Raw genomic sequence first — 19,790 nt, 5'->3', positions numbered from 1 at the left:
GACATCTGTACAATAATAGCCTTACCTCCCAGCACACACTCAGATAGTAGGAGGAGAATTAAAAATGCAGTATTTCAATCCAATATTAAAAGGATGATTGCCTACCCTTGTTTCCTGTAAGCATGCAATCCAAGGATTACGATCGTGAAGCAACAACTTTCTTTCAAATAGAGTATCTCTGACCCTGACCTAGAGATATAGATGTGCCAGAAATGTCATCATAAACAAGGGTAATTCTCCTCTCAATAGTTGCACATGCAGAGCTTTGAGTGTGCCCTTACAAAGTAAAAAAAAAAGTTACATAATCCCGTTTGAAGAAAAACAGCTTCAAATATGGAGACTATCCAAACAAGAACATCATTTATTGATTTCATTCTTGTAAAATAACAATGGATGGCTGATAATACCTTTCTTCTCAAAGAACCATACAGGTCTTGCATTAGCCATGTTCTTCATGATCATAAACATTAAGGATATCAATGCAATTGACCAATATTATCCAGCTAAAAACTTGGAACCTATGCTTCTATAGTTAAAAAAATGCAAAAACTATGACTATCCCCGTATTGGGAATGTGGTTTTAATCTAGAATCTATTTATAATATTCAAAATAAAGAATGTTTCTTTATATACGCAGACACATATTATAATGGTGTGTAGAATTTCATCAAGGACATGGGCTATATCTTTGCATGTCACTAAAGCTGAATCAAACTCTCTTCAGTAAAGGAATGGTTGTAAGATTCCTCCCTTTCAGCTGTAAAATCCAGAGCCATTGTCAAATTCAGACTTACACAAGATGTTTGAAGTGTTCAATAAGAGAATTACACACTTCCTTTGGCACTTTTATCACCAAACTTTCATTTTCAAAATTGGAGGTGGACTTGGAGCAAATTTGCCAGATATTTTTGTTTTTTTACTTTCCTTCAAACAGCAGGAGTTCTATTGTTTAGTGGAAAAAAACAAAGAATTACCAAGACTGGTACTTAACAACCTTTATTGCTTGAAAGAACTGGGCTCTGTGTTTCCTATTCATAACTATATTCTCCTCAATTCAGTGTCTACAGCATTGTATCAGAGCTCTTCATGTACTCCCCTAACCTCAAAGGTGGTCAAATAGAATTAATTCCTGTCATATGAAGGGTTCCACTGAGCACTACATTAGAATCAGCTAGGCTACACTTTCAAACTCATCTACACTTCTTTGTATCTCATTGATTCTTTAAATTTCTTCCAGTCAGCTTCTCAAGGTTCCAATGAGGTCGTCTTTGCAAAGATCAACTTTTGCTTATGTGCGTAATAACTGGTGAATGGGCCCTTTCATGACAGCAACTCATTGTTCTCCAGCCAAAATTAAGAACGCAAATAAAACTTACATTTTAAAGGTCAGTACATGAGAAAGTTGGGTGCTAAACTTCGTTGAGTGCAGATGTATCATGCAGTGCTCTGTTTCTTTCTCTCTCGCCCTGTTTTGTTCTCACAAAATTTCGTTCATGAAATCTTTGAAAATAGTAGTTAATTTAATGAAGGAACTCTAAGTGAAAAATTAAATTACATCATGATGGATAGCTTCCTTTTGTGTGGTTCCTCAGAGGGAAAGGAAAAAAAAAAGTTGATAGGATGTGAATTTTTTGAGAGGTACTACCACAAGAAGTGTGTCTGTACAGATGTCAACATCAGTGATGAAGATTTAGTAAAATTGAAAAGGCATTGCCCTGTCTATGTGGATGAAGCCCAAATCACCATGATGAATGTCAAAAATTGAGAAACATCCAAAGGAGAAAGACCTCACTATCAGTGGACATGAAGAGAAAATTGCTGAATTAGAAAAAAATATCTCATTGTGCAGACTGTAGATGCACAAATTCCACCCATACTAAGGATCCAAAAACAAATGATCTTACTGAGAAGATAAATAATTTAGCAAAGAATATGGAATCAATTAAGTTAACACTTCAAACACAGATGGCCCCATGAGAAAATTACATACGTTTGAAACGTTAAGGAAAAAAAATACGGGTAATTAATTCTACTAAAACATCAATTACAATTACTGACAGGAAAAATGAGGTTCAAAAGATACTTAAGGATATATCAATTCTTAATAAAAGGTCAAATTCAAATAGAAATTTTGCAAACTCTTTTCATGAAAAGATCAGAGATGAAGCAAAAAAAAATATTCAAACCATGGTTGCTGACACACACACAAAAAAAAGAAAAAAATGGGAAAATTAAAATCTAAAATAATAATATGCAATGTATACAGTGATGATGACTTCAACCACCCCTTAAAGTAAGTAAATGCATGGGCTCTCTTGTATTAAGAAGACCACCATTTTGTTTTCTATAAGTGATAACATGAAGTTGTCCCTTGTGTTTGCTAGAATAGTGTTCCACAATGAAAGACTCCTGTTCATATTTTTCAATAATAGAAAAGGATGAGGCAGTTGATTTATCAAATTTACCACATCATCATGAAATATTGTCTACGGTAGGTGAATAATGGAAAGAAATTGTGTAGTTTAATTTTTATTGTAACTTCTTGTAGGAAGAGTGGTGTGTGGATCCAGAGGTCTTTAGAGAATGTCAGTGAACACATGTAAGCCTTCCACCATGGCTTTACATCAATGGATCATAAGTTGTTTTGTAACAAATGTATTTCCTACAGCAAGTTCTATGACTTTTTAGCATGGTTTCTTGAAAGCATAAAATTACAAATGAGTCTTCATGGATGAGGATTTTCAGCTCTTCATGCTTTGTCCTTAGTCCTTGATAATATCGACTCATTTGGTAGTAGACTCTTTGCTGAACGTGTTCTTATAGAACCTCTTTGAAATGTCAAGATTCCCTTTATCCGTTAGTTCTTGATAATACTGGCTCATTTGGTCGGAGACTCTTTGCTAGAAGTGTTTTTATTGAAGCTCCTTACTTTGTTAAGATTCCCTCATAACTTCAAGAAAAAAGGTCTTGATTGGTTTTGTTTTATATTTTCATATTGTCAAGGATTATGCTGGATCTCAACACTGATTTTTGAAGTATTTACAGTACATTTTTTTATTTGACCTTTCTGGGGTTAATGTGCTCTGTGCTCACCAAGGAATCTCCTGTAAAAAGGTAGAACAGGGAATTCATTATGACACAAACTTACTATTTCTGAGCATTTTCTTGGCCTATTTTTCCTTATATTGCATATAGTTCTAAGTTCCTTATAGATACTAAAAATTAAGAATTTGATTATGAACTTTATATTGCATATGTATGAAATCAAGAAGTGTAACCAAAGCTGATGCAATAATCCATCTAGCCTTAAGTGAAGTTGTAAGTGGTGGTGCTATCATAGTGATTTGTGATTTTTGGGGCTGGGCTTGAGACCCTGTAAACTCCCCTACCTGTTCACAGTGTATTCATTCTGCTCAGGATAAGGATTCAAAAGCAGCATGTTTGTGTGAAAAAGCCATTTGTCTCCTTTCAATGTGGGTGAAGGGATTGGCAAAGATTGCAGTAAGAAACCCTGGGATCACATCTGCCCAACAGCATTGGACTTGGCAGTAAGGGTGGGGGCACATCTGGAACATTTACATCTCTCAGGGATATGGATCCCGCAGGAAACAAAAAATGAAATATTGAAGATCAGGAACCACTAATAGTAGGGAAGACAGTGTTGGTGTTTTTGAACAATAAGAAAGCACAGGCCTACATCAGGAATCAAGGACAGACAAGATCGGCATCCCTGCATTGGATAGTGGACAAACCGTTATCATCACTGAGTCTGAGAGGAATCAGTCTACTTCCGCAGTTCCTTCCGGGAAAATCAACATTTTGGTAGACCAGTTCAGCAGGAAGAGCAAATTTAGGCAAACAAATTGGCTCTACATCCATTGATTAGTCGAGAGATTTGGAAGTGATGGGGTCGTAGACATGTCTGCCACATCACTTAAAATGATAAATTTTTCTTGTTCACCTGTGACAGATCCGTGGCTTGGAAGGTAGATGTTAAGTTACAAGACTGGTAAAATCTGGATCATTATGCATTCTGCCCATTTGTCAAAATTCAGGTGCTAAACAAGTTCAGGAGGTCTGTGAACAGCAGGATGATGTTAATTGCTCCTTTCTGGCCACAGAGGGAATGGTTCACAGATCTGTGGCCCATGTCAAGACACCATAGAAAGTCAACATACAGAATTAATCTGCTCAAACAGCCAATATCAAAGGTGATACATAAAATCCCATTTGTGCTCCATCTGACTGCATGAAAACTATCAACTATATCCTCAGAAACAATGGTTTACCAAATCCTTCTAGTCTTTCTACTATAAGTTCTAAAAGATAATCTGTAAATAAACAAGTATATTTGTAAGGTAGATACTGAACGACAGAGGTTACGATCTCCACAATCTAAAGCTGTAATGTAAAGCGGACATTCTATCTGAAGAGACACTTTGGTTTTGGATAGAACAGGGAGGAAAGAAGTTATGATTAGAAAACGACCCAGGATCATGGTAATGAACTCTTGGTCCCTCCAAAGGACCGAAAGTTCACCAACACTTTCTCTCTCTCTCTCTTTCTCTCTCTCTCTCTCTCTCTCTCTCTCTCTCTCTCTCTCTCTCTCTCTCTCTCTCTCTCTCTCTCTCTCTCTCTCGGGCTAAAGCTATTAAAAGATATGGCTTTTTTTTAAAGTTCTTTCAGGGAGAGGGTGTTATTATTTAACAGTCAAAACTAAAGACTATCCCACGACCAAGATATAGCAGGAATTGCTAAAGATGGTATATGCAAAGCAAACTAGGTGATTTTATGAAATATGTCTGATCCTAGATCCTCATCAGATACATGCTTGAGAGGTTCTGGTGGTGCCAAATTATAAAGCAAGATAGCTAATGGCAAGAACAGAAGTTACGAGTCCAACCTGGAGCCTTCCTAAGAAGCTGTTAACCTGAAGGCCCTTGTACAGCCAAATTCAAGGTACAGCACTGGAAGGAAGATCCCACAATGAAGCCTTCCTAAGAAGCTGGTAACCCACAGATGTGGTTGGACAGCCAAATCCTCGAGTTGGTGATCAAAGGAACCAGATGAAAGACTGAAACTACCTGCAATGGCAACACCTTGAATGGACTGACCGTAGAGGGAGCAGATCACAGCCTCTACTAGCCTGGCTATGACAGAGATGTCTAAGCGAGACACAAGCTTACCAAATCCAGGCAGACCAGTTACTGTACCTTCTTAAGTGGAACCCTGAATTGGATCTGACCTAGAAAGCAACGTAATCATCAGAATGTCTCCTGGATATTTCTTTATTCTTTAGTGAGAGGCTAGAATTCCACTCAAGGCCTCTACAATATCATAGTTGACCTCATGGTTTACAAAGCCAAAGGATGTGGGAAACAATAACACGTTAAAGTGAGCCTACCAAGTCTTAAAAACCCTGACAGATTAATTAACCATATAGGGTTCAATTATAAACCCCTCCTCTCCCTCCAGTACACATGTAATATGAATATGGAAGGATGAGGAGAAAACTCCCATCAACAAGAAATGCTGCCGAGTAAACCGCTTTTTCTCACTATTTGCCATTGGGAGAGGATGGGAACAACCCATCTACACAAATTTTCTTGGTAACCACGTACGTTCCTGCATGTAGAATACAATCTAATTAATAAGTTATTTATTATCAAATTTCTAACTATTTTCAGTTTAAATAGGTTATAACACCGCTATAAAACAGCCGATTAACCTGATGAATCCCATCTTTAAGCCTAACCTAACAATGGTAAAAACTACGAAACCAAAAATAAAAACGGTTATTCACATCTGCAGTGATAAGTAATCATTCATAAAACGGCTAGACAAAGCTGAATTCCAGATTTTGCTACCTTAATCATATTGCTAAAATAAGATAGCCAGAGTGAAAAACAAATGGCGCCCATACTTTGAAAAGCTAACATTCGATCCTTTACTTTGGAAAGTTATAAGGTAAGCCAGCTAAAATATAATATTGAGTCTAAAGTTACCAATCAATTTAGAAAGGATTATAAAATTTTAACACTTGGAAGAGAAGACAACTAAGGCCCAACCATTGGAAAGATAAGGCCCATGCACGTTTAAAAGAGGCCAGCAAGATTACTTACGGCAAAGAAACCAGCATAAAACCTAAATATTCAAATAATAAATACAACTGCTCACCTACTGGTGCCTTTATCCCAAGATTTACTGTTATCTCATTAATGTAAAGAAAAAAGAAAATTCTTCTTATTCCATTTAAGCAATGCCCGTTGCTGCCAGTAGATCGATGAATTCCCAGATGTAGGTTGAACGTAAATTGACATGCTTGTAGCATTGCTTACAACTGGGATAATCGTTCCTATCTCTGGTGATAACATAATAATGATAGCATTCATACAAAACGAATTAACTGAGGTGCTGTGTCAAGTTCTAGTGTGCCTGAACTAGAGGTTCTCCCTTACACACACTGAGACAGTGCTTTGCATGTAATACACTGGCCCTAGAGTAGGGGAGTCAATGTGGTTTTAGTATTTATGTAAAATTGGATTCCGTGTTTAAGCCTTTCACAGTAAAGTCCTTGGAGACCACACAGCACTTTAACCCCAATGAGATATTCCTGAGTGTGAGAGCCCTGTATCACATTACAAGGCTTCAACATGAAAATTAACATTTAGTGTTCAAGCTAAGCAACTTCACAAAGGCAGTCTCTCGTCCAGGGGATAGAAGGATGAAGGGAAAATGTTGCTGAATGTCGCACGCATCCTTTCCAACTACCACAAGTTAGAGGATGCCTGTCATGCCATTGGGTAATGTGGCAGCAGATGTTTTTCAGAACAGCTATTTTCTTTCTTTCAATCCTAAAGAAATGTCCTTCCCATTCTCCTGTACCAATACCTTTTCCAGGCTACTTTTCAGGATTTCTGAAATCTTGTACTCTCTTAATAGAAAGCAAAGAGATATTGGAGAAAGGCTTACTTGGTGACATTGAAGAAAACTTTCTAGGCTTCTACAGTTGGCTCTATTCAGTAGAAAAGGCTACCAGAGGCTGCAGACTAGTAATAGAGGTCTCCCAACTGAACATGCTCCTTTGATTAACACTGTTCAGGGTGGAACCCAGTAATGTAGTGTTGGATTCCATCAGACGGAAATGTCATGCTTTCAGTAAACCTGAAGGATGTGTATTTTCTAGATATCCTTTCACTGGCATTGCTAAAACATTTAAGCTATTTCTGCAATGGGTAATCTTCCAATTCAAATCCATGTGATTTGGACTGTCAACTGCATCAGAGACATTAACTCTTGTTTCATATTGGGTCATTTCAATTGATTTGGTATCTCAACGACTGGCTACTACTGGCATTTTGTAAGGAGCAATTGCTCTGGGATTACAATTATCCTCACTTTGTCTAGATCTCTGGATTATGGTAAAATAGGAGAAGTCGAGTATCATACCCATGCAGGGCATGGAGTTGGTTGGCATGACAGGCAAAAATCGTTCATCTTAGCTCATCTGACAACACTCATGCACATAGACATTTATGAAAAGTAAGTAACATAGCAAACACAGAAAGAAGATATTGACATACAGTATTGCTCTGCTGGTATATTCATGGTTAGCTGTGTCTTTCACACTAAAGTTGAATGTTCCAGTGATGTGACAATTCATAACAACTTTCTTGAATAAATAATGAAATCTAATGGTATCCTTTAAGTAATTAAGATTTCATAGAAGAATGTCATCAAAATTACTTATAGTTTTAGTTTGATACTAATACTTTCTTAATTGCATTTCATTGTTAACTTTACCACATTTGAGTGTTTAAAGATTAAAGTAACATAATTGGAGATGGAGTGTGTTTGCTCCAAAATATTCTATGGATCGTACTATTACAAAAAACACTCATGACTATATATACCTTGATGCAACTTGTCGGAAGTATCTGTTTGTTCCACCATAGAGATCATCCATTGATACAATGTGATCTCCTGCAGATAAAATGTGTGTTATGGCAGTAGTTGCTGCTAATCCTGATGCAAAAGCAAAACCTGGAAAAAAAATAAAAGAAAACCTTCATTCAACCATTTATGACTGCAGACATAAATTAGTTTTGGCAAAAAAAAAAAAAAAAAAACATACCAATTCTAATATAATTTACATTTTTCCTAGCTATACAAACCCGAGTAATTTAATATATCTAGACTCTAGCATGCAATTTGGCACAGTTGATAAAGAATCACCGAGGATCTGGCAATCAATATGGCATGCCCTACTCGCCTGTGTGTCACGTCGATAGGCTGTGGCATGATTCAGGGAATCACTTTAACTTTGTGCCTACCACAAAGGCAAATTTTCGTCGTTTAATATGGGAGTCTTCCTAAGGAGGTTCCAGTGGTTGTGAGGCTGCTAAACAACCAGAGGTGGACGTGAATAATCAGGCAAGATGAAAAACAGTGCAGATCATTCTTGCATCTCGTCGCCCACAAACAAGTTATGATGGGTCACGCTCACCATGTTAGATGTTATGCTTTCATCATTGAATGTCACTAAGACTGTAAATGCTACAATATGATTAAGAATTTGCATATTAATCACAATCCCCCTAGAACGGAACATGGACAACACTTCTACTTATAGTAAAAAAAAAACTACCTTTCACTGGTAACCTTACCTGCATGTGTGTTTGACCAGCAGTAATGTTGCAAATTATGATTCCAAGACAGAAATGGACAACAACAGTTTTGCTTGTCAAAAACTTGTCATCTGAGAGTTGTAGTTTTCTAGCTTCAGAAAATGATCTGGAGAAATCATCTACAGAGTTGAAAGAATATCTTAAGGAATGACAGAGTCTAACCCGTTTATGGCTAATGCAAATAGGGTTACACTCGGCACACTACCCTAGTGAACTCCTTCCTTACACTTCCTCTCTGAAGGTTTCCCAACTCTAACTTGAAAAAATCTATGTGAAACAAATGCTTGAATGAACAATGGTGATTTTAAATATATCATATCTCCATGCAGCATCACATACCCTTTCACAGCCAAAAAGTGTTGTTACATGGTACTGTTAGGAAGCAAAGGCTTCACAAATAGAGGACTCCATGTACCCAAGCAATTTTGCATTGACCATTTCCTCTATGATCTTACAAAAACAGGATGTCAATGCAAGTGATTAATAATTTGCTGCTAAAAACTCATTCTTACCGGTTTTATAAAGGCTCAGAGATAACTAGTTCCCAAACACTTGGATAACTATGATCATGCCATATTCTATCAATAATGCTTAAAATGAATAGCTTAATACATGTTTAATATCTAATCATTGCATATGGAATTCCACTGGAACCAAGGGTTGTATTATTGCAAGGAGTAAGTGTGGAATTAAATTCCATTTCGGTAAAAGGAGCAATAAAAGATTCCTCATTTTCTGTTGTAAAATTCAAGTTTCTATTATTCAAAGCTTCTATACTGGTGACCAGGAGCTGCTTCACACTTTGAAGATACAATGGAGTAATGTTAAACTCAAGCATTGCTAACCTCAGAGGTTCCAGTCACATACTGACCATTCACATTTAAAACTGGTAGTGGGTAGGGTGTAAACTTTCCTGCTACTGTATATTAAATTTTCCTCCATACAGAAGATAGTGGTGTTCTACTACTGATTGAGGAAAGAAAAGATATTCAAGCCTGGTGCCTAGCTTCTTTCATTGCACAAGAGGACTATGCTCTACATTTCTTGTATATTACTAAATGTACAGTGTCTCGGCAACAGAGTCAAAGATTTACTGAGGAAACAAAAGATAGACTGGCACCTACCTTCTTTTATTGCATGACGGAACTATGCTCTACCCTGTTTGAATAACCCTGTGGTATTTTAAATTGAATTAGACTCCTGTTGTATGAAGAGTTCAATTAAGTAAGTCTGTGACATCATCTGCATTTTCAAACTGTTCTGCATTCCCTTCAATTTTGCATAGCTCCTAAATATTAGTATGCCTTATCAAGGTTCCATCGTGGCGATTTCTACAAGGGTAGATTATTATTGGTGTTTATAATAATTAGTGAATAATCACTAGTATACTATTAATTTAACTTTCTTTAAACAAAATCGAGATCACAAAGCTTACAATTGAAAGGACAATGCATATCAAGATACTTGTCTGAAGATGAAAGTGTATGGGCTCTCCTTACAGAAGTCCAACATCTTCATTTTCCTCAATTGATGATATAATGTTGCCCTTGCTTGCTAATTGATGATATAATGTTGCCCTTGCTTGCTAATACATCACCTCATAAACGATGTCTACCATTCAAATCTCCCAGTAAGAGAAAAGATTGAGGGAGTTGTTGAATCACCTTTACTAAATTATCATACAAGATGTTGTCGTTTGGAGGCAAATAAAGAGGGAAATAATGTTTTTCCTCCCTATATCTATTCATACAACCACTGCCTGCAGAGGGGTATGAATATACAAAGATATTTGGGAAACATTTCAAGGAATGTTTATAAGACTTCCGCCATGGCTCCCTGCTTGTTAATCATACGGTATCCTACAAGTAATATGGTCTCAAGGACATGGAGCATTATGCTTACTCTCCTGTAGACATATAATTATGGGGGAGTGCTCATAAATGAGGAACTTCAGTTCTTCATATTTGACCCTTGGACCTTGATAGTTCCATTACAAAATGGAGAAAAAAAAAACTATAGATTATATTCTGGAAAACACCTTTGATGAGGTCTTCTCATTAGCAATATTTTATCTAACAGGATTTCCTGTTGGCTTCTTTAGAGAGGTTCTTAATAAATTGGGTATTCCAATTGCCCCTTTCTTCGTGTCCTTTTGATCTAATTGATGCCATCACTTTCATGTTCCTTACTGAAGGGTGCGAGAGAGATGGGGGTCTCTTTTTTTTTTTATGATTAAGAGGCTTTTGCCCCTTTCCCGCTACAGGTGCACCTGGTAAATTGGTTTTAAGTGTAACCTTCACCAAGTCAGGCAAGGGCACAGCCTGAAATATGTTTATACTATGGTTTTTAATGGGTGATGATGGTTGGTTGTACATAGATGGACAATGCCCAAGTGTTTATACACCATGGTAAAGATTCATGAGGCAATATGCTTGCCTCGTCATGCAGCATTTTATCATTCCGTGGCGTATTACTTTTTATTTCTAGAACTACAGTACTGCCATTACTAGATGGTTTTCCTGTCTCCTGTTATAAATTTCCTCTTGATTTTGATGCCTTTGCACAGTAGTGTTTTGGGATGTTCCACACTAATATGTTCTACATTTGATTTGTTAAAGGCAGCCTCTTCCAACTTATATAGCTCACTGCTCCTATCAGTGGATTTATGTTTGAAAGGTCTAACTTTAATTCTTTGTTTGTGAAAAAGAAACAGCATACTGGGAAGTAAGAATAATCATTGATGCCCCAGTGACATTATGCACTTTCCATAATGTTAATGGACACACAGCCAGTATCTCCTCTTCAGTAAATTCATACAGGTCTCTATTAAAAACAAATCCCTTTCCATAGCTAAAATTTAAGCAAGTTTTGACATCTAATATAATATCACCAGTACTTGTCTTTAGATTACATAGTACAGTATAACATACTTTGTGCATGATTCGGTATGGACGAAGTAACAATTTTTTCTGATATGAGATATATCTCCAAGTCTGATGGTTCTTACGTTTTCTGAGTTAATTTGCATATTTTAAAGTAATTCCCTGTACCCTCTTTAGGTTGAGCAACAAGCCCAATTGGTGGTTGTGGCTTTCTCTGGGAAGGCATAACTACGTCTACATACTTTTCAAACTAGTCCTTTGGTATCTTATCACAAAGAGCACCTCTGATATTTAAGTTATTAATTTTAATATGCAAAATTTTACATATCCTTGAATGTTTAGTCATGACTATTATCAGATATCCATGAATTTCATTTTTTATCTTCCACTTTCATTCCGATTTCCTATAATTATCCTTAGCACTCAAATGTTTCATTTGGCTCATCATAATTTATCTCTAATGGAATTTGGGTAACATGAAGGATTTTGTCTCGTTGTGGTAACCAAATTACTATATTTTTTAGCATCGGCAGAGATATCTTTTTTAGTTCCTTGGTCGTCAGCACATTTTTCGTTAACTAAATAAGAAGAGCTCGTCAACAATGCACGAGGAGTCAGCATATCAAGGGGATAGGGGTCATTATTTGAAAGATCCATTTGTTCGTTCGTTATTGGGTGATTGGTTGATTAACGTTGGTGAGGAAATTTACATTCGTCAGCATCGGTACAGCGAGAGTAAACTTGCCAGATGACCCACTCCTTACCCTACCCGTGGGATAGCGCTAAAACAGATATATAGAGCTACAGGTTTAATCTAAACCGGTCAGTTAGAACTGTGAACAAAAGAACACTGAATCATCCTCTTTGTATCTTTAATGATGGACTTCTGGCCAAGAGCCTGGCTTGAGGATTGGATCCCCATGGATTCCGATGACCCCCAAAAAGGTCTAAATCATCTTTGGGATGGCAGATATCATCCAATACTATCACATAAAGCTTTGAATACAAATACCTCCATACCATGATCTCTTCAACAATTCAATTATGTAGGCAATAATAACGAATGCTGAAATATCCATGACATAAATACACACACACACACACACACACACACACACACACACACATATATATATATATATATATATATATATATATATATATATATATATATATATATATATATGTGTGTGTGTGTGTGTGCGTATGTACACAGTATATATATATATATATATATATATATATATATATATATATATATATATATATATATATATATATACATATGTTTATATATAATATGTATACACATACATTTATATAGAAATATACAGTATATATATACATACAAATATATACAGTATATATACATATATATAAGCATATGTGTGTGTATATATATATATATATATATATATATATATATATATATATATATATATATATATATATATGTGTGTGTGTATATATATATATATATATATATATATATATATATATATATATATACAGTATATATATATATGTATATATACATATGTATGTATAAATATACATAAGTAAAGTATATTTATATATATATATATATATATATATATATATATATATATATATATATAATATATATATATATATATATATATATATATATATATATATATATATATATATATATATATGTGTGTGTGTGTGTGTGTGTGTGTGTGTGTGTATACAAGCAAACAAAAAATATTTATAAAGATGAGGAAAAGATTAATCATATAGTTGAGACAGGATGTTGGAAGAAAGTTGTTAAAATTAGGAGGTCAGAGTTATGTTAAGAAGTGAAAATAGAGAGAAATTTAGATTCTAACTGGGGGAGAAGTTTCACCAAGTTCGAGAGCCCTCTTGCTCGTCACAAGTCTTCAATAAAGAAATGTTATTCCGTGGTGAAGCCCAATGACTACATCAAGGCATTCTTTCGGGTCAGTTAAGAAGAGGCGTTGTTACAATGGGCGCTGGTAATACTTTACAAAGTGACAATTAGGACAAGGCATTATTAAGATAACCTCTAGAGAAGGCCACCTTATGCGGTTTTTTTTTCGACTGAAATGCCTTTGTATGTTTGGCCGACGTAGAACAAGTTACAATCTGAATAAGAAATACTATATACTGTATTATTATTATTTCCAGAACTATTCTAAATCAGCATATTTATAAAGTAGAATTATATTTAAACACTACCCTAATATCTAGTTATTTCAAAAGGGGTATGACATCTAAAAAACAATCATGACGGAAAACAAAGAATATTGTTAATTGTTCCCCCTTTCTCTAACTGGACACCATAAAATGTTTTCTTAGCTTTATTCACACAGTTTTCCAGGAAATATTTGGGACAGAAAAGATTATTTTAAATTTTTTAAATTTTAGTGAACTGCTCCTATGTACTCAGGGCTACATATTCTAAGAGCCTAAAGTACAAAGAGGAAAAAAACATATTTCAGGTTTCTAGAGGGGCCTGAATAAAAATGTACAAATGAAAAGTTATTGGTAAGCTTTTTATATATGGAAAACTTCAATTTCTCTGCTTGTCTAAACATCAAAATGTCTAATGAATTTTATGGATGGTACCAATAAAACCCTAAAGATCAAAATTTTCTTCTAAAATACCGAAAACATCATCAACATAACGATACCAAACAACTTGGGAGGACCACACGGATGGAATTAATCTAGATTAAAAAAAAAAATCTATATATACGTTGGATAAATGAGCGGACCACGGATTACCCAAAGTAATACCATAAACTTGTTCAAAGTAATCTTCATTCAAACTAAATTTACATAATTTAATTAGAGGGAAAATAACAAACCAAGAAAACAAAAACCTAGTTAATCTCTCAGCAATGCATCAGAACAAATAGTTAAAAGATGCAAGGAGTAATATAAATATTTTTTTAATTCACTCAAAAAAAAGTGAATTTATAAAAAGTGGCAACTTCACACCAGAGTTCTTATGAACAAGTCTACTCAAACATAAGTAGGATGATAAACAAACTAATTTCAGCTTTTCAGGGTTTTAGAGTTGTCTTAAAAACATGCAAAACCTTTAAAATTGCTAAAACGAGGAAAGCTATAATGGTGTGAATGCTGTGAAAAAAGAAAAACTAACTAACTACATAAGGCATAATATTCATTGATCCTTTGTAGATCTATTCAACTAAACTGTATACTGAAGTTACAGCAGAAGACGTTGACAGATTGAATGACATTACCAATTTCCATATAAAATTATGAGAAATTTTAAAAACTTTTTTTTCTTACCATATTTTGCATTCTCGACAGAGGCCAAGCACTTCTCAAGACATTCCCTAGTTGGGTTACCTGAGCGTCCATATTCATATTTCTGTAAAAATAAATATATATAAATATTAACCATACCATTTCATCTAAAATATTAACAAGGAACTACAAAAATCATATTTACTATATTGTCACAGAATTCAATTTAGACTCTAAAGTGCACGGTGTATGACAGTTAAGTCTGACCAATGCAAGGAAGCTACATCTACAAATTGCAGCTTCCTTCTGGGATGACTGAAATGTATGCACTCCTTGGAAAAAATAGTTACAGGCAACAAATCCCCAAACTAACGTTTTATTAAAACGCGAAATTAATTTTCTTTAAACATCATATATTTCAAAGCTATAATTAACCAACATTGATAGCCTTGCACTTCCATAGAAAGGGAGCATAAGTATTAAAAAATAGGACAAAGAAATTACGACGATTCATCACCATTACATATAGTTAAAAATCCTAACTCGTATGTGTAAGACCTTACATATTTCACCTACCATAATGACCTGTTCAAGTGCTATGATTTCATTATCAACACTTTCATTATCAGACACTTCTGAAAGGGAGGAAAAGAAGCCTGAATCTCAGCACTGAAGTCTGTTGCTAAAAGTTACTTCGAGAGAGAGAGAGAGAGAGAGAGAGAGAGAGAGAGAGAGAGAGAGAGAGAGAGAGAGAGAGAGAGAGAGAGAGAGAGAGCCATTTCATGGTACTCAGAGTAATATCAAAGAAAAAAACATTATTGACCTATTAGCAAAGAAATTTTCAAATACAAAATCTGAACAATTCTTGCAAGCACTGATACTGTATAGGGATTTTAATGTTAATAAACTCTGTTACCAATTACTGATACAAAGACAGGAACAATTAGTAGAGAAAGCGATAATCTACCCAAAAACATAAAATAGCATACCGAAAATCAAGTATAATTTGATGGTGTAATTTGTGTGTTCATTCTCATAGAAAATTGATACATAGATAACTGATAGAGAAGGGAGAGTGATGGCCGATATAAAAATGAGAATACAAATAAACAATGTATTTGTATCCTCTTCTATATCACATTATTTCTTTGGAAACAGAGACTGAATAAATTCTATTCGCATTGTTTTGACTTTATACCATCACATATAATTACATCTCTCCATGATCTAGCATCATAATTACTGTTGAAACATTCCTATGAAACTTCAGACCAATAATATCAAAATAAGGGAACAACATTGGTTAGAAGATTTATAAGTATAATCTTTTAGGTGGATTGATTACACTTTCCTTAGATGTTCTCACAAGACTCACTTATTCAAAAATTACTTTCATTAACTTCCCTGAGCTTCTGTTGGGGTGTCTACCCTTATTATCTAACACTCATTTTTTTTTTATTCAAAATCATGCCCAAAGAATATTGAAGGGGAATCATCAATAATTATCAAGTAATTTTTATTCCTCCTGTATATATGACCAACACTGACTTCTACAAAATATGATCTGGGTACCATCGAGCTTCCTTACTTTGGCCATCTTTAATCCTAACCACATCTTCCTCCAAATTATCTAAAGCTTTGGCAAGATGTCATAATATCTCCTTTTGCCTCTTGGCATTATTTGAGCTACTTTTTGAGCAGCAGCCTCTCCCAAATAATTTGGCCCTCCAACCTCGAGGCCCCTTATTTGGACATTTTACTTCATCTTAGTACAAAAATTTACAAAATATGACTTAACACCATTATTACCATGTACTGTAGTTGATTAAATTTCCTTTCCATCGATTTATATTGCTTCATTAAAATTTGCCTTATTTTTTTACCTTGTCTTATATAAAGTCATCTTATACTCGGAACGATACGGTAATCCTTTTTAGAGGGGTTTTCCAAAGCAGTTTGAAGGATTCATGTGACAGAAAAGGTTTGATGAGGCCTTTCTCCCCCAAGTAATGGGATGATACTAAAAGTACACATCAGCCGGTAGGTGGTTTCCCCCAACACCTGAGGCAATTAGGATGGCACAGTTCAATACTCTTCCATTCTTCTACCAAATTCCCTCAAGATAGCAGAAGGCTCCAAAAACAACATTCTTAAGCCAGGACCGAAGCCTAATTGCTTGGGAGTTTTTCAAAAAGAGAAAGGGGGAAGGAAGCACACTATAGGAATTGAGTTTTCTGTTTATTTTACAATGGCAAAGATCATAAAGATTGAATGTTCAACGTCCGAATTCATCTTCACTATTTTCAAGAACAATCTATCCAAACTACTACTCATCATCAACATCTTCATCAATATTATTATTATTATTATTATTATTATTATTATTATTATTATTATTATTATTATTATTATTATTATTATTATTATTATTATTATTATTGTTATTATTAGCTAAGCTGCATCTCTAGCTTGAAAAGCAGAATGCTACAAGCCTAGGGGATCCAACAAGGAAAATACCCCACTGAAGAAAGGAAATAAGGAAATAATTGTGGATATCTAATAAGTAACAACGTTAAAATAGATATGTCATAATATAAACTATGAAGGAAGAGTTATGTCGACCAGTTCAACATAAAAAAAAAAAAAAAAAAAAAAAAACATTTTCTGCAAGTTTGGACTTCTGAAATTCCCTCAATTAAACTGCCAGATTAGGAAGTTCATTCCACAATCTCTTCGAAGCTGGAATAAAATTTCTCGAATGCTGTGTAGTGTTGAGCCTCATGACTGTTAGAATTAACTACATATCTGGTACTACATGCTGTACAGGATGGTACAGTCTGGGAAGATCTGAATGGAAAGGGTGGTCAAAATTATCAAGAAGTTTATGCAACATGCATAAAGAACTAACCGAATGGCGGTACCAGAGACTGATGTCAAGATTAGGAATAAGAAATTTGATAGAATACAAGTTTTTGTACAACAAATTAAGATGAAAGTCAGCAGCTAAAGAATACTCGACACAAGGTAGAATGAAAGAATTAAAACATTTCTACAGGAGATATTGATCACCAAAATCTTAGAAGACTTTCCATAGCTAAATTTTTCATGCAATTGAAGAAGATATAGACCGAACTAAATTCTAAAGCTGTATATAGTTAAAGGAACATTATCAAAGCAGAGATATGAATGTTGAGGAGCCACTGTCCTTGACCTACTAACAAGCCGAAATATCAAAATTCATCTCCTTTATCAACAAATTACTGGAAAAGAGAACTATACAGCGATGCAGATTCCTAAAATATATCGGCAAATTGTTAAATGTCCCAATAAAAGTCTTATCCAAGAGTAGGGTGAGCCTTGACCTACTTCGCCAAAACAAACGTGTTAAATGCTATGGATTTATGATGATAACCCTTGCACAAGTCCTCAAATTACTATACGGAGCTTGAACTTGTAATATAAATCTCAAAGATGCACATTGGCATGTCCCTTTCACCCTGTATTTCAGCTTTACATAAGGTTCCGGCTTTGGAGGAGTTCGTACAGGTTTACAGTATGTTATTTGGCCTCATTATACCTCTATGGGTCTTCACAAAGCTAGCAAAGTCAGGTCATCACCTACTTGGACGACTGGGTAGTCTGAGCAGACATGAGAATTATTCTTCATATACACAAATACTATCCTTTGTTCTTCTAGATCTAAGATTTATAATCAACTTTTGCAAATCCTGATTAGTTCCCAAGGGGATTTTGAAGTGCATAGTTCTTCCCAAGAAGATTTCAAAATCCACCGAAGGCCCTCCAAAAACCTCTTAGAAAAGAAACATCACATGGTCATTATTTTTCTTTGTAGGCCTTCATGCTCTAGGTAGCAACTGGAAAGGGTCTTATTCCTTCTTCAGTGTGTTTCAATTGTCGACAAAGTTCTGAAAACCAGGTTAAAAGACCTAAATTAGGAGTGAAAGAGAGCGGCTCAGAAGGGGGTATGAGACAGACGTTTTCAGTTACAAATTGGCATTTGCTGCAAAAGGATTCTCAGACCTTGATCCTCACCAGAGGGTCTCCCCATGTCAGTCCCGTTAGTTCCTCCGCTAATAGCTCTGATTCTTCATACAGACACATCCCAATATGGTTTGGGAGGTCATTCAGAGTAGACCTATGTGTTCAAGAAATGGTCCACTCAATTTGCAGCATTCATAGTAATGTATTGAAGCTGATGGTGGTAGAATTCACACAGCTAAGTTTCCATTGACAGTCAGACAGCAGTTTGTTGTCTCCAGAAAGGATAGGCCTTCTTAAAGAAGCTTGGTCCACCTGCCAGGCTCTCTCAATGTGGTAGCAGATCCCTTGTCCATAGAGAGAGGCCTGGATATATCAGAGCTCTCCCAAAAGACCCTTAAGAGTACTCCCAAATCTCCAAGTGGACCTACTTGCAATGAGAGAACACCACAAACATCTGCTTTATGCAACTCGAAATGTGGATTCCCCAATAAGTTGCAAGAGATGCCCGATACCTGAAATGGTACAGATAGTCTTCAGTCTATTAATTTTATTCAACAATTTTCATCTAGGAGTTTTTAAAGATCCTGTCGGACTTTCCAGGGCACCTGTGGGTGAACAGCAAGAGAAGATGGCCTGACAACTAATTCAATAATAGATAGAGGAGATTTCATAATAGTAAAACTGATGGAACTTTACACAAAATCTCTACAAGAATGCTTTATACCTACAGTATGGAAAAACTGTATCATTATACTAATTAAGCAAAAGGGAGACACGAAAGACCTGAAACATTACCATCCATTTGCATCAATTCCATATCCTGAATGTAGATCTGTGATTGCTGAATCCCTTAATAGAGATTTAGCTAAAACTAGTGCATGGTGCAAATTATGGGGTATGAAGTTGAATCCTAACTAAACACAAAGTATGATTGTAAGTAGATCTAGGACCATGG

The 19,790-nt window shown here is 35.3% G+C and overlaps 1 protein-coding gene across 2 annotated transcripts in view; it reads right to left on the bottom strand.

Annotated features, from left to right (window-relative positions):
- The window catches only part of Cth (Cystathionine gamma-lyase), a 171,699-nt gene that overhangs the window by 51,060 nt on the left and 100,849 nt on the right, over nt 1-19,790 (bottom strand). For both annotated transcript variants that reach the window (XM_068344353.1, XM_068344352.1), the window contains 2 exons: nt 14,876-14,957; nt 7,914-8,043 (listed from right to left, as the gene is read on the bottom strand). In XM_068344353.1, coding sequence (XP_068200454.1) covers nt 7,914-8,043; nt 14,876-14,957 — 212 coding nt within the window. The remainder of the gene's footprint in view (nt 1-7,913; nt 8,044-14,875; nt 14,958-19,790) is intronic.

Source organism: Palaemon carinicauda, chromosome 21, assembly GCF_036898095.1.
Source record: "Palaemon carinicauda isolate YSFRI2023 chromosome 21, ASM3689809v2, whole genome shotgun sequence".
NCBI lineage: Eukaryota > Metazoa > Arthropoda > Malacostraca > Decapoda > Palaemonidae > Palaemon > Palaemon carinicauda.
This window is presented reverse-complemented; position numbering and strand designations above follow the sequence as displayed.